Consider the following 22,134-nt stretch of genomic DNA (forward strand, 5'->3'; position numbering starts at 1 on the left):
AGTTTTTTTGAGTGAAAGGGAGGAGAGACGAGGCTTTTTCTGAAGGGGATAGGGCTAAGATGCAGTGAATAAATGATGCCTACACTCTCATAGTACTCCAAGTAGCTGATCTCCTTGCCCTTGTATGGGAACCTGCTGCGGGGGTTGAGGTCCCAGGCGATGTCATCAATCTTGTACGTTCTGTTGTTGTATTTAGTGACCACCACTGCACCCAGAAGGTTGGCCAGTGCGGCTTCTTTCTGTGTAAAAGACAGACCGAGGATATTCAGTGAAGAAGAGGACAGTTGAGAGGCATTACAGAGGGGACAGTTATCTGGAAAATTGTAGTTAGTTGATAGATGGAGGAATCAAGTTTTTGAGGCACTGAACTTAGAAGAGGGGGACAGCTGAGTGGCATTACAGAGGGGATAGTTATCTGGAAGGTTGTGATGAGTTAATAGATGGAAGAATTGAATTTTTGAGGCAGTGAACAATACTAAGTTTGCTCTGCCACTAGTGTAGAAGAGGGAGGGCAGTTGAGTGCCATTACAGAGGGGACAGTTATCTGGAAGGCTGTGTCTAGTTAATAGAAATTGAGAAATTGAGTTTTTGAGGCACTGAACAACACAAAGTTTGCTCGACCACAATCAGAAACTTTAAAGAGATAAGAAATCAGGAATTCTGTGGCTCCCCTGCACTAGTTACTAATTCCTGAAGGGTCCTAGGCAGAAAACACAAAAGCAGGCAGGGAGTTCGAGTTTATTAAAGGGATGAGACTGCCCTGTTGTATATGGTAATCAAATCACCATGCTGTACTTACTGGATTGGGGGCACGACGCAGCATGACTTGGTAGGCAGTCTCTTTGCGCAGGAATTTGTGGGAAACGTCTGCATTCAACATGAGTTTGTCCTCGTGTTGGCGGATTGTGGTGCAGAACCCTGGCCAGATGACGATCCTGAGAGAGGGAGTGAGTGAACAGATGTGGTTTTTAAGTGGTTGGTAGTTGAGGTGGTGTTTTGTGAGTTTTCTGTACTAATAAGGAAGATTTGGGAGTGAGGGTGGGAAGGGAGAGAAGCACTGTCCTATGTACATTGCCTAAAAAATCTTACTTTACATCTTTTGAGGGAAAAAAAAATATATATATATATATACATACAATCACATTACCTATTAAAAACTACAATACTTACAAATCTTTACCTTCCATGCTTAAAAACATCTTTACATTAGAAACACACAGACAAACAAGAAAGCTACACACATAACACACAAAAAACAAGAGAAACTACACAAACACAAGAAAACTACACACACACACACACACACACACACACAGAAGCACCCCTACTTGTGTTTCTCATCCACAATCTCAGCACTAGCATTGTAATAATTCCTGCCAATAAGCTGCAAATTGAGGTACTCCATACAGCGCCTCATCAAAATATTCATAAGCTGCATGTATTCTGGGTCCATGAAGTTCACCTCCTTGATAAACTTGAGTCTGAGCTGAAACACAGTGCCACCATCTTCTAGCTTCGACACCAGCTCTGTTACCTGAGAGACAGACAGAACATGAAGGGATTGCATATTGAAGGATACAGGTATTAACAGAGGCCCATGTGTTAATTGTAGGTCTTATACTCCACGTTTCTTCTAATTTCATCACAAGTTCTGTTATACTCTGTCCTATCAAGTTTAATAGCCCAAGCTTCTTCAAATTTCAACATGAGTTCTGTTACACTTTGTCCCATTAAGTTGAAATATCCCAAGTTTCTTCTAATTTCAACACAAGTTCTGTTATACTGTCCTATCAAGATTAATAGCCCAAGTTTCTTCCAATTTCAATACAAGTTCTGTACGCTATGGAGAGAGGGAGACGAGCATACAGGTAAACACAGAAGCCCATGTATTAAATGTAGGTGTTAAACGTTGTCATATTAAGCTGAAATAGTCCGATCTTCTAATTCAGACACAGTTCTTTCACCTGTATGGGGAGGAAAAACAGATAAAGCATACTGATATATATGTGTTATGTCCTGTGAAGAATTTAATGCCCTGTCCATCCTTCAGTTAGAAAAACTTCTAAATTTGTGGAAAGAAAGGTATATTGAGTTAATGATGCAGCTTCTTGTTTAAATATGAAAATGATACACAGGCAAACTAGATAACAAGTGACTGTTCTTGTTTAAATGTACACTAGATAAAGCTGACTCACAACAAAGAATCAAAACACATCATACACTTCGAGTACTAGTACTCAACAAAATAATCAACTTCCAGTACTAGTACTCAACAAAATAATCAAAATAGAGCATCTTATTTATTTACACTGATGCACAATGAAAGAATTAGAACATCTTATCTTACACTGACTCCACTTAAAAAAAATAAATAAGTAAAAAAGTAAATAAATAAATAAATAAATAAATAAATAAATAAATCTTTCCTTCACACACATATGCACACATACATAGCCCAGCCAGACATCAGCTTACCTCTGATCCCAGCTTATGGGGTATGCATAGCTTCATGCCATCAAAGATGTAGCCTCCCAGAGTGGTGCGGTGCTGTGCCAGAAGCTTCTTCCTCACTGGAGTGCGGTCTTCTTCTGGGCTGTGGGAAGCAACTTAGCAAACAATTCCAGGAGATTAGAAGGGGAGGATGAACAATGACTGAAAGTAAGGCAAGGGTAGAAAGCTTGTATGTCTAAGGAAATGGAGATTAACAGAGAACTTTGTAAAAATAAGATCTTAGGAAACCATGCCTGAAGACTTAACTAAGGAGATTAGAAGAATGGAGACCAAAAGTATAAATATTTTGATATAAGTGACAGAAAAAAGAAAGAGGAGAGAATCTTAGTGTGCCAAACCTTTCACCAGCAGTCTAGACAAGCAAGTCACCCACCTGAAGTCAACATGGTACAGGCAAGTCTTGAGTCCTTCTATCTTTGTAAAGGGGAAGTGGTTGCTACACAGAGGCAGTACCTGACCACATGTCCCTGCAACACCCAACGCAACAATGACAGCAAGAGTGAAACTACAGGATATTAAACACTTCAGTGCAATATCCTTACCGAATTTAAGAGGGTTTAGTGGCAGTTACTAAAGTTTTCAAGGATGATTTCATGATTCCAGAGATAATTTAATAGCTTTTAGTTACTAGGGTTTCCAAGGGTGATTTCATGAGTGATAATTTAATAGGTTCTTGTGGAAGTTACTAACGTTTCCAAGGGTTTCATGATTCCAGTGATAATTTAAAAAGTTCTTGTGGAAATTATTAATGTTTTCAAGGGTGATTTCACGATTTCAGTGATAATAGGTTTTAGAGGAAATTAATGGATTCTCAAGGCATTTCCATGAATTTAGTGATAGTTTAACAGGTTCTAGTGGAAGTTAATAGGGTTTTTAAGGGTGATTTCATGATTCGTGATAATTTAACAGGTTCTAGCGGAAGTTACTGGGTTCTTAAGGAGTTTCCATGAATTTATTGATAGTTTAACAGGCTCTAGCAAAGTTATTAAGATTTACAAGGGTGTTTTCATGATTTTAGAGATAGTCTGAAGAGTTCTAATGATCTTAGTGAAAGTTTAACAAGCTATCATGATACCAGTGACAGTTTAACAGGCTCCAGTGCAAATGCTAAGGTAAATCCTCACCTTTCTTCACTGTAATGCTACTTGGCTTGGTCCACACGATCTGACCGATGTCCCTCTTGCCACGCATCACACCACGACCCACCGACTGCCCGTTTCCATTGCCATTGTCTTCTGTTCACCGGCAAGATGGGTTGGAAGGGGTAGATTAAATAATGATCAGTGGAAAGGAGAAATTTAGATTGGATAATGAGAAGTGGAAAGAGGAAAGGACTGGGTTGAAAAGGTTAGATTAGATCATGATTAGTGGAAAGGGAAAGAATTGGGTTGGAAAGATTAATTAGATAATGATTAGTGGAAAAGGGAAATTGTTACATACTTATTGGACTGACTAATTTGAGATGGAGTGAGATTAATTAGGTTGGTTATGAATGATTGTAGATATTTTCTCTCATCTTTGTGGTTACCGTTTGAGAAATGGCAAGATTTGTATGAAAGGTTAGATTACTTTAATTACTGACTAACTATGGGTACAAGAATAATATTAAGTTGGCTTTCTATCATAAGTAATATTTTCTCTCGTTTACTAAAGACAATTAAAAAAAAATCCTGCAAATAAAGCACACAAAAATATATAGAAGCACAATGATAGAGGGAGAAGAAACAAACACAAAATATACAAGCAATACAAGCAATGATAAAACCTGAAAATAAAATAGTAAAACATGGAAACACACAAATATCAGTTCACAAAAAATAAATAAATAAAATAAATAAAAATAAATAAATAAGTAAATAAATAAATAAATAAATCAATGGAATGCATTACTAGTGTGTGTGTAAAAAATTGTGTACATATGTAAATCTAAAACAAAATAATATGGAATTAATAAAAGACAATTATAAAACTTTGTAACACATTATTACAAAACTTGGCAAATCCTGTAAAGAAAAACAAAAAATGAGACAGCAAACACAAAGAACATTCAGAGAGAGAGAGAGAGAGAGAAAAAAAAAAAAAAAAAAAAAAAAAAAAAAAAAAAAAAAAAGTGAACAGAAAAAAAGCAGAAGCAAAAAACATGAATATTGAAATAAGAAATAAAAACTCTCTCACACACACACAAAGAAAAGAGAAACATATAAAAATATTAAAACAAAGAGTATAGTGGCAAAATAGATAATAATAATAATAATAATAATAATATAATAATAATAATAATAATAATAATAATAATAATAATAATAATAATAATAATAATAATAATAAACTCCCATATGAACCAGACATGAACATAAAAAAAATAAAATACAATAAAATAAACAAATAAAAAGAAAGAATCAGGAATTGAGTACAGTACTAAAGATAAATAAATAAATAAATAAAAATAAATAAATCAATAAAAAATCAAACAAATACATCCATTCTCTCTCTCTCTCTCTCTCTCTCTCTCTCTCTCTCTCTCTCTCACTCACCACTATCATCAGAGCTGCCTCCCTGGATCTTCATAGCACCCATGGCTTCAGATACCTCCCTCTGCTTGCTTGATGAGCCCTTCACCATCTTCTCTTTGCCCCTGTAGGCCGCCCTGCCCTCCTGACCGCCCTGAAGGAGAGATGTGTGGTGTATAGGTATTCCAGTCTCTCTCTCTCTCTCTCTCTCTCTCTCTCTCTCTCTCTCTCTCATATATTTAGTTTGAGTGTGTGTGTGTGTGTGTGCGTGTGTGTGTGTGTGAATTGAATTGAATTTATTAAGCTCAGACTTTATATAAAAATATGGAGCACAGCTCTCCAGCAAAAGAATACAAACACCATAAATTATATACAGAATGTGCATAATATTACATAAAAAAAAATACAAATGAAATACAATGTAAGCAATGGCAAAAAATGAATGAAAAATGTGTATACATATATAATGATACATACTATTACTAATTAAGAAATTACAAAAAACTATTGACCTCTTTTGCACACTATCTAAACATGCGTAGCACCATCCTCAAAAACAAAGATAATTTCTTCATCACACTTGAACTTGTACTTTGCATGAACAAATCATATTTGAATTGTGTTGGCCTATTTATGTAATAATTTGGTATATACATATTACGTAACCTAACACCCTACTCGTACTCCTGACCGTCTTGGAGATACGCCCAACATTCTTGACCTTTTCCTGACCTCTAATCCTTCTGCTTATGCTGTCACCCTTTCTTCTCCATTGGGCTCTTCTGATCATAATCTCGCATCTGTATCTTGTCCTATTGCTCCAATCCCTCCTCAGGATCCCCCTAAGTGAAGGTGCCTCTGGCATCTTGCCTCTGCTAGTTGGGGGAACCTGAGGAGGTATTTTGCTGATTTTCCTTGGAATGACTACAGCTTCCGTGTCAGAGACCCGTCTTTGTGTGCTCAGCACATAACAGAGATGATAGTGTCTGGCATGGAGGCGTACATTCCTCACTCTTTTTCTTGACCTAAACCTTCCAAACCTTGGTTTAACACAGCTTGTTCTCGTGCTATACATGATAGAGAGGCGGCCCACAAAAGGTACTTAAGCCTTCCATCACCAGAATCTCATGCACTTTACATTTCTGCCCGGAACCATGCCAAGTTTGTTCTCCAACTAGCCAAAACTCCTTCCTTAACAGAAAGTGTCAAAAAAACTTTCAAAATCTAACTCCCCTTGTGACTTCTGGCATCTAGCCAAAAATATCTCCAATTACTTTGCTTCTTCTTCTTTCCCTCCTTTATTTCAACCAAATGGCACCACTGCTATCACATCTATTTCTAAAGCTGAACTCTTCGCTCAAACCTTTGCTAAAAACTCTATCTTGGACGATTCTGGGCTTGTTCCCTCTCTTCCACCCTCTGACTACTTTATGCTACCTATTAAAATTCTTTGCAATGATGTTTTCCATGCCCTTGCTGGCCTAAACCCTCGGAAGGCTTATGGACCTGATGGGGTCCCTCCTATTGTTCTCCAAAACTGTGCCTTCGCGCTTGCACCTTGCCTAGTCAAACTCTTTCAGTGGCTGTCAACATCTACTTTTCCTTCTTGCCGGAAGTTTGCCTACATTCAGCCTGTTCCTAAAAAGGGTGACCGTTCTAATCCCTTAAACTACCGTCCAATTGCTTTAATTTCCTGCCTATCTAAAGTTTTTGAGTCTATCCTCAACAGGAAGATTCTTAAACATCTATCACTTCACAACCTTCTATCTGATCACCAGTATGGGTTCCGTCAAGGCCACTCTACTGGTGATCTTCTGGCTTTCCTTACCTAGTCTTGGTCATCCTCTTTTAGAGATTTTGGTGAAACTTTGCTGTTGCCTTGGACATATCAAAAGTTTTTGATAGAGTCTGGCACAAAGCTTTGATTTCCAAATCACCCTGCTACGGCTTCTATCCTTCTCTCTGTAACTTCATCTCAAGTTTCCTTTCTGACCGTTCTATTGCTGCTGTGGTAGATGGTCACTGTTCTCTCAACTGTCCCCCTATTCTACACTGAACATCCTCGTTCTGTCCTTTACTTATAATCTGAACTGGAAACTTCACATCTCATCTCTAGCTAAAACAGCTTCTATGAAGTTAGGCGTTCTGAGATGTCTCCGCCAGTTTTTCTCACCGCCCGGTGCCCCCAGCTGCTAACTCTGTACAAGGGCCTTATCCATCCATGTATGGAGTATGGTTCATATGTCTGGGGGGGTTCCACTCATACTGCTCTTCTAGATAGGGTGGAATCAAAATCTTTTCGTCTCATCAACTTCTCTCCTCTAACTGACTGTCTTCAGCCCTTCTCTCATCACCGCAATGTTGCATCTCTAGCTGTCTTCTACCGCTATTTTCATGTTAACTGCTCTTCTGATCTTGCTAACTGCATGCCTCCCCTCCTCCCGCAGCCTCGCTGCACAAGACTTTCTTCTTTCTCTCACCCCTATTCTGTCCACCTCTCTAATGCAAAAGTTAACCAGTATTCTCAATCATTCATCCCTTTCTCTGGTAAACTCTGGAACTCCCAACCTGCTTCTGTATTTCCATCTTCCTATGACTTGAATTCCTTCAAGAAGGAGGTTTCAAGACACTTATCCGTCAATTTTTGACTACTGCTTTGTACCGTTTTATGGAACTGGCATTTCAGTGTTCATCTTTTTTATTGGATTTTTGTTGCCCTTGGTCAGTGTCCTTCCTACATATAAAAAAAGTCACAATTTTCACACCTATACATTCAAAAAGAACATGAAATTCATCTCCTACCACCTCAACATTACACTTGTTACATACCCTATCCTGACACCTTGATACCTACCAACATTTACAAGAAGTCTATTATTACAAGTTCTAAGTTTAGTCACTAATAATCTGTCACCCTTGTTAACTTTTCTAAATACTGGTCTCTGCCAAAATCTGTCTTAAATACCCTATAATTGCTATTTAATGATTTTGTTTCTAAATTATGATGCCAAGTTACAAGCCACTGATCTTTCAATCTCTGTTCCACAGCTTTCTTCACCCATCTTGAATTAAGAACATCTTGCAACAACCACATACCAGACATTCCACAGTCATTACAAATTATCTTTATACAAGTTAACCATGGAGAAGTATAAAGACCTAACCTATCCAGCTGTAATAGACATTGGTACATTACATAACACAATTTAGTATTTTTATCTGAAATTAACCTAGACCAATAACCTATAATTTTTTTCTTTATATAAATATCAAGTAGAAATACACCCAGTTCACCATACACCATGTCATTACAAGTATTCTTATGAACACCCAAAACATGTTTAAAAAATTTCATGTACATATACTCTAACTCCCTAGCAATATCGTAACCCCAAATTTCAGATTTGGGGTTACCATATTGACACCCCCCTCAACTTTTTCTTCATTAACTTCTGCAACATTTGCGGTCTAAGATCTATCTAATTTTCAATCTGTAGAACACCACCTCTCCTCTTCTAAACCTCATCTTCTTTTCCTCACTGAAACTCAGGTGTCTGAGGCAACTGACAGAGGAGGAGGCAGTAGACACCTGCCGAAACAATAATTACTCCCAGTGAGGTCTAAAGCACTGTTCAGGGGTTGCTGTGAACTTATCTTTTAACCCAGCTGTGACCTCACTGAACGTTTCCCTTTGTCTCACAACACAAGGGGGCAGTCACAGCCTGCCCTCTAAAGACAACTCTCTTCCTCCACACAAAACTACAAGCACCTAATAACACACACACCCTTCACTCAAAAATTTTAATATCATCATGGCGACTCTTACACCAGCCTCGGAGTCCCCATCTGGGGAGGGGACCATAAATGTCCCCAGGTCGGACTGCCTTTCTGTCAACGACCCTAAGTGTCTTGACACCCCCCTCAACTTTTTTCTTTATTAACTTCTGCAACATTCGCAGTCTAAGATCTAATTTTCAATCTGTAGAACACCACCTCTCCTCTTCTAAACCTCATCTTCTTTTTCTCACTGAAACTCAGGTGTCTGAGGCAACTGACAGTAGCCCCTATTCTGTTCCCTCTTACTTTCTCTATCCTCACTTTCGATCCAAAGCTGGATGCTGCGTTTATGTGCACAATAACTTAATCTGCTCTCGTGCCCATGCTCTTGAATCTTCCGAGTTTTCCACCATATGGCTACTACTACAGAGTCACTCTCATACTAAATTTATCTGTGCTGTATACCTCTCACCTAACTCCTCTGATTATAAGAAATTCTTTGACTACTTAACTTCCAAAGTGGAGCACATTCTGACCCTCTTCCCTTTTGCAGAGATCTCCATTCTTGGAGACTTCAATGTTCACCACCAGCTTTGGCTTTCCTCTCCCTTCACTGACCATCCTGGTGAACTAGCCTACAACTTTGCTATCCTCCATAACCTAGAGCAATTGGTGCAACACCCTATTCATATTCCTGACCGTCTTGGAGATACACCCAACATTCTTGACCTTTTTCTGACCTCTAATCCTTCTGCTTATGCTGTCACCCTTTCTTCTCCGTTCAGCTCCTATGATCACAATCTCATATCTTTATCTTGTCCTATCGCTCCAATCCCTCCTCAGGATCCCCCTAAGCGAAGGTGCCTCTGGCGTTTTGCCTCTGCTAGTTGGGGGGACCTGAGGAGGTATTTTGCTGATTTTCATTGGAATGACTACTGCTTCCATGTCCGTCTTTGTGTGCTGAGCGCATAACAGAGGTGATAGTGTCTGGCATGGAGGCGTACATTCCTCACTCTTTTTCTAGTCCTAAACCTTCTAAACCTTGGTTTAACACAGCTTGTTCTCGTGCTATACATGATAGAGAGGTGGCCCACAAAAGGTACTTAAGCCTTCCATCACCAAAATCTCATGCACTTTATATTTCTGCCCGGAACCATGCCAAGTCTGTTCTGCAACTAGCCAAAAACTTCTTCATTAACAGAAAATGTCAAAACCTTTCAAGATCTAACTCCCCTCGTGATTTCTGGCATCTAGCCAAAAATATCTCCAATAACTTTGCTTCTTCTTCTTTCCCTCCTCTACTTCAACCAAATGGCACCACTGCTATCACATCTATTTCTAAAGCTGAACTCTTCGCTCAAACCTTTGCTAAAAACTCTACCTTGGACAGATTCTGGGCTTGTTCCTCCCTCTCCTCCACCCTCTGACTACTTCATGCCACGTATTAAAATTCTTCGCAATGATGTTTTCCATGCCCTCGCTGGCCTAAACCCTCAGAAGGCTTATGGTCCTGATGTGGTCCCTCCTATTGTTCTCCGAAACTGTGCCTCCGTGCTTGCACTTTGCCTAGTCAAACTCTTTCAGCTCTGTCTGTCAACATCTACCTTTCCTTCTTGCTGGAAGTTTGCCTACATTCAACCTGTTCCTAAAAAGGGTGACCGTTCTAATCCCTCAAACTACTGTCCTATTGCTTTAATTTGCTGCCTATCTAAAATTTTTTAATCTATCCTCAACAGGAAGATTCTTAAACATCTATCACTTCACAACCTTCTATCTGATCGCCAGTATGGGTTCCATCAAGGCTGCTCTACTGGTGATCTTCTGGCTTTCCTTACTGAGTCTTGGTCATCCTCTTTTAGAGATTTTGGTGAAACTTTTGCTGTTGCCTAGGACATATCAAAAGCTTTTGATAGAGTCTGGCACAAAGCTTTAATTTCGAAACTACCCTCCAACAGTTTCTATCCTTCTCTCTGTAACTTCATCTCAAGTTTTCTTTCTGACCGTTCTATTGCTGCTGTGGTAGACAGTCACTGTTCTTCTCCTAAATCTATTAACAGTAGTGTTCCTCAGGGTTCTGTCCTGTCACCCACTCTCTTCTTATTATTCATTAATGATCTTCTAAACCAAACTTCTTGTCCTATCCACTCCCACGCTGATGATACCACCCTGCACTTTTCCACGTCTTTTCATAGACGTCCAACCCTTGAAGAGGTAAACATATCATGCAGGGAAGCCACAGAACACTTGACTTCTGATCTTTCTAAAATCTCTGATTGGGGCAGAGCAAACTTGGTATTGTTCAATGCCTCAAAAACTCAATTCCTCCATCTCTCAACTCGACACAACCTTCCAGACAACTATCTCCTCTTCTTCAATGACACTCAACTGTCCCCCTCTTCTACACTGAACATCCTCGGTCTGTCCTTTACTTATAATCTGAACTGGAAACTTCACATCTCATCTCTAGCTAAAACAGCTTCTATGAAGTTAGGTGTTCTGAGACATCTCCGCCAGTTTTTCTCATCCCCCCAGCTGCTAACTCTGTACAAGAGCCTTATCCGTCCATGTATGGAGTATGCTTCACATGTCTGAGGTGGTTCCACTCATACTGCTCTTCTAGATAGGGTGGAATCAAAATTTTTTCATCTCATCAACTCCTCTCCTCTAACTGACTGTCTTCAGCCTCTCTCTCACCGCCGCAATGTTGCATATCTCGCTATTTTCATGCTAACTGCTCTTCTGATCTTGCTAACTGCATGCCTCCCCTCTTTCCGCGGCCTCGCTGCACAAGACTTTCTTCTTTCTCTCACCCCTATTCTGTCCACCTCTCTAACGCAAGAGTTAACCAGTATTCTCAATCATTCATCCCTTTCTCTGGTAAACTCTGGAACTCCCTGCCTGCTTCTGTATTTCCATCTTCCTATGACTTGAATTCCTTCAAGAGAGAGGTTTCAAGACACTTATTCATCAATTTTTGACCACTGCTTTGACTCTTTTATTGGACTGGCATTTATGTGGGGATTTTTTTTATTAGATTTTTGTTGCCCTTGGCCAGTGTCCTTCCTACATATAGAAAAAAAAAAAAAAAAAAAAAAAAAAAAAAAAAAAAAAAAAAAAAAAAGATGCACAAGTCAATATAGGTAACACCATGGTGGTAAATAATTTGAGTTGTATATCCACTGGCAAGTCAAACTTCCTACACTTACTTACTGAGTACACTGCTCTTGTGGCTGTCTCTTTTAGCTCCAGCTCACCTTTGCAAAACCTCCCATTATAATTTAATAACACTCCAAGATACTTATACTCTGTCACTACTTCAATATTTTCACCACCAAATTCAAATTCATAATTTGATAAATTTTGTCTTCCCCTACTAAACACTACTACTTTTGTTACAATTTAGCTTCAATTTCCATTCATTACAATATAAATTCAAATTCAGAGCAACCAATGCCTGCTTCATTCCATCCTCACTGTCACACAAAATAACTATCATCTGCATACATAATAACAAATGGTTTAAGATACATGTTTAAGAAAATATCACCAAAATTTACATAACTGCAATTATATTCAATTAATTTACTTTCAATATCATTCACATAAAATGCAAAAAGCTAAGGTGATAAATTTTCCCCCTGTCTTACCCCTACATTGCAAACAAATGTGTCTGAAATCTCTTGGTTAAGCATGACACATGATCTGATATTATTGTACATATTTCTGATTACATTTAGAATTTTCCCTTGCATCTTTTCCTTCACAAGCTTACACCATAAACCTTCATGCTATACCATATAAAAGGCTTTCTTGTAATCAACAAATAAACAAAATAGCTTTCTCTTCTTCCAGTTAAATATATCAATTACACATTTCAACAAAAATATATGATCCAGAGTGGAATATCCATGTCTGAAGCCCACTTGTGTTTCATTAATGATATATATGGTGTTTGAATAATCATTAAGTCTTTCATTAAGTATTTAGGTGAACAGCTTCCCCATGCAGCTAAGTAAGGTGATGCCCCTGTAATTACTAACATCCTGGATTTCTCCCTTGTTTTTATAGTGGCACTATTGTACCCACCAACCATTCAGCTGGCATGACACAAGTATCAAGTATTTTATCAAACATTTTAACATAGAGGGGACACAAAAGATTCTTAGCACTTTTAATATGTTCACTTAATATCAGATGCTGGGGATTTGTTGTTTTTTAACTACCTCTTCTTCACTTATAGGATCATTAAGTACTGATAAAATTTCAGCATCTGCACAGTCTTCATCATTTGTAGTATTCACATCGCTATTGTCAGAATTTTCATCACCCACTAGCTGCTTAAAATGCTCAAAGAATTAATTTAGTGTTATGGGGGTCTGATAAGTTCTTTTCTGACTATTTAAAATTTTCCAATATGCTTTAGGGTCATCACTCTTATATTTTCTAAGTTCCTTTATTAAGTTATCCCTCTCCTTATTCTTCACTCTTTTTAGATTTGCTTTATATTTCCTGTTTTCTCAATAATGTTGTTAAAATTTACACTACTTCTATGCAAATGTCTAACTTTATGGTATTCTTTTCTAGATGCCCATCACTCTATCATATCCCACTGAGGTGGCATTATTGGACTTTTTAATGAATGTTCTTTTCTTATATGGTGGGAAAGCTGCAAGTGCTGGCTCAAACAATTAATTAGATTAATATCATTCATGGGTAATTCATCCACTTTTACAATCAGTTCATTTATCTTAGTTTCATCAATATCACTCACATATAAGAATTGTTTTTCAACATTCCATTTACTTAGCCTCACACTTGATTGTCTTGATTCTTGTGCCTCTCGGTTTACAACAGGCACTGTACTTTGTGTCTTACATTTAATTCTTGCATGTAGTCCACAGTGTACATTAGACCACAAAGGTTCATAATCTAATACTTTAAAAACTACAACATATCTCATAATCACTGGTGATCCTAAAAAAATAGTCAATAGTTGTATTGTGTGTGGTAGTAGGTTTGCCAATGCTGCAGTCCTCCCCTAACCTTCCATTAAATATATATACTTGGTGATTCTTACAAACATCCAACAACTTTTTCCCATATGAATTCCTATCTGGGGTTAAGTCTTGGTTTACTCTAGTCTCAGCTATTTCAAAATCAGTTAAACTTACTTGAGGTACTTCCACAGACACAGGGTCTTCAGCAGTATCAGAAGGAAAATCAAACATAGTGAGAGTGTGAGCATTAAAACCGCCACAAAGAACATGCACATAATCCTCATAAGAATAAGTCATCCAGCTCATCATAGTGCTCTTCATTACCATATCAAGAGTGTGAGGGGGGAATGTAAACACAGCTTATTACCAGTTTCCTACCAAAATTTACACTACTTCTATCAACTTTAACTGAAAGTAAAGAATTGTAAGTGTTACTAACATGTCTCCACTAAAAACTAACATTTTTCTTGATGGCTATGAGTAAACCCCCAGATTTCAACCTGCTTAATTTGCTTCTGTTCTTAAAGACAATGTCAAAGCCAATACTTTTCCATATTATTTTTTACATTAATCATATTAATATCATCACACTTAGTTTCACATAAACAAATCACATCATAATCTTTAATAAGGTTAACAAAATCCATAGATAAAAACTTTGACTTGATACCACAGACATTAAGAGACAACACATTAATATAGTCCAGAGGAGGAACAAACTGAACAGTTAATATTGTTTACACTAACACCATTATCATAACTAAGTATGTGATGTGTCCCAGTGCCATCCTAGGCCCTTATTAAGTGATCTAGATTTAACTTTTTCCAATCAGGAGCAGAAATACCAACCTTTTCTAAGTCATCAGGACAGTTTATAACTACAGGTCTACCCCCACTGTGCAACCATGCAAGAATGCTCCCCTCCCTTGTGGACACATTTTTCAATGTTTCTTGCTCCTTAACCATATTCAACATTTTAGCCCTTAAGGAGATCATGTGTGTGTGTGTGTGTGTGTGTGTGTGTGTGTGTGTGTGTGTGTGTGTGTGTGTGTGTGTGTGTGTGTGTGTGTGTGTGTGTGTGTGTGTGTGTGTGTGTGTGCATGCGTGCGTGCGTGCGTGCGTGTATGTGTGTATCTCCCTCACCTGTCCTCCCCATGCATGAGCCTGAAGCCCCTTGTCCTCCTGGCTCACTCGACTGCGTCCTCTGGCCCGGCCCGTCCCATACCCCTCCTCTTGGAGAGGGGCAACTGAGCCTGGCTGGATCAACTGGAACAGGAGGTATTAGTCAGTTCAGCCTATCTTTGTTTATTTTTTCTATCCCTCCTTTACTGATTTTTCTCTCTCTCTTAGCATGTCCCTTCTTACTTTCAGGATGGCTGGAAAGATTATTTGAGAGGGAGATACAAAATGCCTCAACATTGCACTTTGAGTCATAAGGCATGTGGTTGTCAGTCAATTCCTAGATCTCAAGCATTGAATTCAAACAAGAGGGAGGAAGAGGTGGAGTTAGCAAAGCACGTGCTGTCATGAACACCAAAACAGTCCCTGCTTTACAGTTGTATGCTCCAATGTTTCTTTCACCCACATGCTTTGTATAGGGCGTAAAAACATCAACAGCCTTAATGGAGTGGTCGAAATGTGTTGATTGGTTCTCATTACACTATCCCATAGTTTTTCTTGCATTTTACTGTACAAATAATTCACTAAACCAAATGAACAGATAAAATGAAGATGGTAATAGTAATAACAGTAATGGTATGGTAAATAACTAAGTGACAAGAGATGCAAAAATGAATAGAAAAGTAAAAAATAAAATAGTTTAAGAATAAAAAGAACAGGAAGGAAGGAAGATTTAAGTGATATTATACTGCATGTATTTACAAATGGTAATGCACATTTTAAAGGAATTTACATATCAGAATAAGAATAGGATAGGAAACTCTCTCTCTCTCTCTCTCTCTCTCACCTTGGTGGACGGTGTAATGGGGCGGGAGTGTGGCGTGGGCTGCTTTCCCACCCCAGGCGCATCTGTTGAGGGAGGCTGCTGCTGCTGGTGCTGCTGCTGCTGCTGGCCCCGGGATCTTCCCCGTGCCCGACCCACCCCTGACCCCTTGCCTGAGCTGTCCATGCTGCAATACACTGGAAAAATAAGGATAGTCGTAAATTGAGTTTAAATACAATAGGATTTGAAGTAGTAAAAAGATTAGTTTGTGTTAATTCTTATCTTACAATCTTTTCTCTTGGGTAGGGTATACTGGGGGTGAGCAATGGGAAAATATGATTAAATGGAGTTGAAGTATACAAGGAAGGTGAAAGCTAGTGAGAAGTGGTGATAGAAATAAAGAAATGGGTTTAGTTTATTAATTGGGGAGAAATTTGGGAAATATGGTTAGATAGGGTTGAAATATACTCGTATAGGGAAGATGAAAACTAGTGAGAAATGGCAAAAAAATAAAGAAATGGGTTTAGTTTATCAATTGGTGAGAAATGGGGAAAAATATAGTTAAATAGCATTGAAATATACAAGGTGAAAACTAGTGAGAAATGGTGAAAAAATAAATGGGCATACAAAAGATGACAGAGAACACAGAATGATGAGGATAAGAGAGAATACAGAGAAAGCAAGGCAGACTAAAAGAGAGAGAGCCAGAGCAAAGAGGCTGGTATGAGAATATTGGGATGTAGAGTGGAATAGTAGTGAGAAGCAAAAAGATATGTTCAAAATTGCAAAACAAATGAAGAAAGAGAAGAGGTGTAACTGGAGCAAAATATATAAAGGATGAAAGGAATTATCAAGATAAAGGGGGAAGAAATACTTGAGGTGGAGGTGCTACCTTGAAAACCTGTTAAATGAGGAAAATGAACACAACATGGAAGAGGTGGATATGGTGGAAATTCCAATAGAAGAAATCTCAGAGGAAGAGGTGAACAGAGCATTGAAAGGAATGAAGTGGAAAAGAGCCAGGTCCAACAGGAATCACCAGTGACTTAATAAAGAATGCAGATGTTATAAGAGAATTAACAAGGATGTTTAGAGGCATAATTGACAAGGGAGACATTCCTGAAGACTGAAAAAATAGTATGATGGTGCCAATCTATAAAGGGAAAGGAGATGCCTTGGAGTGCAGAAAATATAGAGGAATTAGACTATTGCAACATGGAATGAAACTGTTTGAAAAGGTATTGGAGGAGAGGCTGAGGAACTGATAAAAAATGGATAATTGACAGTTTGGGTTTTGCCCAGGAAGATCAACAACAGATGCAATTTTTATAATGAGGCAAATACAAGAGAAGTTCAGTGAAAGGAAGAAGAAGCTATTCCATGTCTTTGTTGATCTAGAGAAAGCATATAACAGAGTGCCAAGGAGAGCAATTGAGTGGGCACTAAAGAGACAAAAAGTGCTCGAAAGGCTCGTGACTGCAGTCATGTCTTTGTATGTGGAATCATGTTGAAAGGTGAAAACATTGGCAGGAACATCAAGGGACTTTGACATAAGAGTGGAAGTACACCAGGGATCAGCTCTTAGTCCACTACTCTTTATCACAGTGCTGGAGGAGGCTACTAAACTGGCAAGAGGAGATGGCCTGTGGGAGCTACTCTATGCCAGTGATTTGGTATTGACAGCAGAATCAAGGGAAGAAGTGACTTGACATATTTAATAGGTGGAAGAAGGGGATGGAGCAGAGGGGACTGAAAATAAACATGGAGAAGACAAAACTAATGGTGACCAGAAATGAAGCTACAGAAAGAATTCAGTCAGGAAAATGGCCATGTGGATGTTGTCGAAGAGGAGTGGGAGCAAACTCAGTGCTGTGTACTAGGTGTAATAAATGGTGTCATCAATAATGCTCAGGCCTGAGGAATCTCAGAGGGGTGCAGAACTTTATATATACAAGATGTGTGCGGGAGGAGGGTGGTGGTGGTGGTGGTGGTGGTGGTGGTGGTGATGAGGGTGGTGGTGGTGGTGGTAATGATGAGGATGTCGGGTTGGAGGTAAATGGAGGTGTGTTGGAGAAGGTACAACAGTTCTGCTACTTGGGAGATATGTTGGACTGTGAAGCGGGTGTAGAGAGAGCAATAAGGGCGAGTAGCATCAGCTGCATGAGGAAGATGGTGAGAAATTGCCAGTTTATTGGTGAACTGCAGCATAAAACTGTGGGTCAAGGGATCTGTGTCAGATCTGTGTCAGATCTGCTCTTCTGTATGGAGCAGAAACATGGGCACTGACAAACAGACTGACAGATATTCTACGTAGCTGTGACCACAGGATGCTGAGATACATGGCAGGAGTGAGGTGGCAAGACGAGAGGTCTAGCAGTGAGGTGGTGATGTGTTTAGTTGAAGACCTTTCTGTTGGGCTGAAGATGAGAAGACTGAGATGGTTTGGACACATGAGAAGGGCGGAGGGAGGGGTGTTGAGCAAGGTGGAGGTGAGGGTTGGAGGCTGACGGCCAGTGGGAAGGAAAAAAGTGGAAGAAGTGTGTGACAGAGGATATGAATTTGTTGGGAATAGAAGAACATATGGCACAAGATCGCCAGTTGTGAAAAGCAGTCATCACCCGTCCAACCCCCACCCTAATGGGAAAATAAGGACGTTAAACGAAAATAACGATGATGATGATGAAGATGTTTGGTTTATTAATTGGTGAAAAATAGGAAAAAATATGGTTAGACAGTTGATATATATATATATATATATATATATATATATATATATATATATATATATATATATATATATATATATATATATATATATATAAGGAGGGATGAAAACTAGTGAGAAATGGTGAAAAATATAAGAAATGGGCTTAGCTTACTGATTTGTGAGAAATGGGGAAAAATATGGTTAAATACCATTGAAATAAACAAGGAGGATTAATAGGTGAGAAATGGTGAAAATATAGATAAATGGGTGAGAAATGTGAAAAAAATATGGTTAGACGTTGAAATATACAACGAAGGTAAAAAAAAAAAAAAACTGAGTAATGGTGATTAAGAAATAGGATTAGCTTTGTATTAATCCTTGCCATACACTGTCTGACACATGGGAGTTGAAATGGCGGTGAGAAATATTGAAAAACTAAAATGGTAAAAAAGAAAAAAAAAAATAGTTTAATAATCCTTGCCATTCACTATCTGACATGTTAGAGGAGAAATGGTGGGGAAAATGGTGAAAAAAAAAGGTAAATTTATAGTTTAAGCCAATGTCCCCAATCTCTACCCACGGCCCACGGCGTTATTATTAATTTCCGACAAGTAGTGTAATCATCAGAAATGATGTGAATAGTGAGAAGAACAAAATGAGGTAGGTTATTACCAAGTAGTGTGTAATGGCTTAAACTATAATAAAACCCTAACCTAACCTAACCTAACAAATGAAGTTCAGGCAACAATACACCATTTATGTTTACCTGTGGACTTGGAAAAAGTTGAGAGCGCTGTGCATTCCCAGGCCTATTGTGGCGTTATTATTAATTTCCGACAAGTAGTGTAATCATTAGAAATGATGTGAATAGTGAGAACAAAATGAGGTAGGTTATTACCACGTAGTGTGTGATGGCTCAAACTATAATAAAACAAAAAAAAAAAAAAGTATATATATATATATATATATATATATATATATATATATATATATATATATATATGGATTAGTGCAGTACTTTCCCTACTTAACCTAATATAATCTTGAGAAAAATGAAAATATAATGCAATATTACTTAACTTAATAAAACCTAATTTTACGTAACTAAACCTGGCCAAAGTTAACTACACCACCAATATCCTTAACCAGACAACACACATGCAATTATTACGACCCAAAAGAACCTAACAACGGGACTTCTACTGCTATCAACCTAACAAGACTGGCCACGCCACCAATATTAGCAGGCCACAACACACCAGGCGCTATTACATCCTTCCGAAAACACTACTGGCCTATAGGCTCGCAGAATAATCACCTCTAACTGTCAGGCATGAACCTAACCCATCTTTACGTAATCTAACAAACCCTAACTATTCAATACTAACTAATCAACACAACAGTAATTGCCAAAACCTTCCAAAAACATCATATATTCACAAAATAACCGATTCCAAAAGCTAAAATTTAAATTATCCTTAAATAATATATATACTCAAACCACTGACGCCATTAACTCTAAGCCGGCTGACAACCTACCCTATTTACACCCTTATTTCACTAACTTCCCGCCCATACACTCGCTCTACAAGTACCTCAGCTTTAATTTCAATCTATAAACTAACTCCTTTGTGAAGGAGAAGATATTTACCGTGATTTTTGAAGGTTTAAGGACAAGAAAGCGGTGACCTCTACACTTCACTGTGCTGAATGTTGCCCTGATAATGGCGACTGACGGACAGAAGCGTAGTGAAATTTAATTGTTTTTTAAATCATCTACATATCCAAAGAACAAGAATTGATGATGAATTCTTAATAAAAACGCAATTTAAATTCATGGTAAATCTTTCTGGTATGTTGAAAAGCTCTGGTTATAGAGAAAAACTAGAAAATATATTAATTCACTTCCAAACTATCTACATACACAAAGAACAAGAATTACAAATAATTTCTTGGTAAAAAAAAAAAAAAAAAAAAAAAAAAATATATATATATATATATATATATATATATATATATATATATATATATATATATATATATATATATATATATATATATATATATATATATATATATATATATATATATATATATATATATATATATATATATATATATATATATATATTCATGATAAATCTTTCTGGCAAGTAAAAAAATTCTAATTGTAGAGAGAGAGAGAGAGAGAGAGAGAGAGAGAGAGAGAGAGAGAGAGAGAGAGAGAGAGAGAGAGAGAGAGAGAGAGAAATTAACTCCTTTGTTTTTAAATCACTTACCGAACCTACTTTACAAGATGAAGAACTATTAGTAAATTCTTAATAAAACAATACATATTTTAGCATGTTGAAAAGTCCTGAGATTAAGCTAGTTGTCAATAAATTAATTTGTCAATATCACAATTTTGTAATTTTTCGAATATGTAATGTATATAATTCTCAATAGGAGACTAATGAAAATGGTGTATTAATCAATTGCTAAAAATTGATGAGGGAAAAATAGTTATTGGTCAAGGAGAAAAATAGGTGACGATGATCAATAAACTAATTTCCTTGTACACCGTGTTTGAAATTGCTGATGTTACAAAAGTCTATGGAATCTATTCATCTATTTTTTTTATTTTTATTTATTTATTTATTTTTTTATCTATCCGTCTATTATTTATTCTCTCTCTCTCTCTCTCTCTCTCTCTCTCTCTCTCTCTCATCAATATGTCTATCTATCTATCTATCTATCTATCTATCTATACGCCTTATTTCAATTCGATTTCTCCCTTTACAAAGGTAACGGAAAACAATTTTAGTCATATACAAAAATATACAAAATTTTAATACGCTGTAACCTTTACTTTAGATAACATGGCAAAAAAACAAATAAGAAAACCACTCCTACAAAAAAATCACCGTTACCGCGGGAACCGAAAATCAAACGCCTTTCACGCCTGTCTCTCGAAAATCTTCAGAATGGGAGAATGAATCTCTGCGGCATAAGAATCCAACCCTGGCGGTGCCAATGGCTAGTAGTGTGGCGCGGCAGGTTGGCGGCTGCAGCAGCGACTCCTCCGTCATGGTAGTGTTATAATTAGACGCGGTTAGTTTCAGAGATTAAGGCAAATAACAGGCTGACTTTTATTTATTGGTTATGTTATTATTTTTTTATATATCAATCTAGCTTGTATTTTTCTTATTTCTAGTCAAGTTTTTTTTTTCTTTTTATATATTAATTGAATAAGTATAATAAATCCCTAACTCCATTCGTTAAATCCAACATGGTGGTGGTAGTCTTCGCTATTTGTACTATTTCACCTATTACACCTCCATCACGTGATTCTTACTACTATTATTATTTGTATTTACGTACTATCTTACTATTATTGGCGTAGAATACCAATATAAGGTTAGGTAGGCTGAGAAGAGAGATTAGGGGTGACGGGTCAGACCAAGATGGCGGCGAGGTGGTGGTGGTGGTGATGGTAGTGGTAATCTCTGCTACTTGTACATTTTCGCATCTTTTATTCCCATCACGTGAGTTTGACTGCTCTAATTACTTGCATTAATGTACTAGCTTACAATAAGTCACATAGAATCCTGGAATATAAGGCTATTTAGACTGTGAGGAGAGATTAATAGTGATGGGTCAGACCAAGATGGCGGTGAGGTGGTGGTGGTGGCTATTTGTACATTTTCGCAT

At 37.7% G+C, this 22,134-nt stretch overlaps 1 protein-coding gene across 1 annotated transcript in view; it reads right to left on the reverse strand.

Moving 5' to 3' along the window:
• Nucleotides 1-20,180, reverse strand: part of LOC135092152 (piwi-like protein 1) — a 41,401-nt gene extending 21,221 nt beyond the window's left edge. Inside the window, exons 1-10 of the mRNA XM_063990416.1 lie at nucleotides 20,096-20,180; nucleotides 15,762-15,934; nucleotides 14,939-15,061; nucleotides 5,046-5,175; nucleotides 3,636-3,746; nucleotides 2,885-2,978; nucleotides 2,476-2,593; nucleotides 1,329-1,534; nucleotides 800-935; nucleotides 84-239 (exon numbers count right to left, since the gene is read on the reverse strand). Coding sequence (XP_063846486.1) covers nucleotides 84-239; nucleotides 800-935; nucleotides 1,329-1,534; nucleotides 2,476-2,593; nucleotides 2,885-2,978; nucleotides 3,636-3,746; nucleotides 5,046-5,175; nucleotides 14,939-15,061; nucleotides 15,762-15,923 — 1,236 coding nt within the window. The 5' untranslated portion in view covers nucleotides 15,924-15,934; nucleotides 20,096-20,180. The remainder of the gene's footprint in view (nucleotides 1-83; nucleotides 240-799; nucleotides 936-1,328; nucleotides 1,535-2,475; nucleotides 2,594-2,884; nucleotides 2,979-3,635; nucleotides 3,747-5,045; nucleotides 5,176-14,938; nucleotides 15,062-15,761; nucleotides 15,935-20,095) is intronic.
• Between the last annotated feature and the right edge of the window lie 1,954 nt (nucleotides 20,181-22,134).

The sequence above is a fragment of the Scylla paramamosain genome, chromosome 39 (assembly GCF_035594125.1).
Source record: "Scylla paramamosain isolate STU-SP2022 chromosome 39, ASM3559412v1, whole genome shotgun sequence".
Taxonomy (NCBI): Eukaryota; Metazoa; Arthropoda; class Malacostraca; order Decapoda; family Portunidae; genus Scylla; species Scylla paramamosain.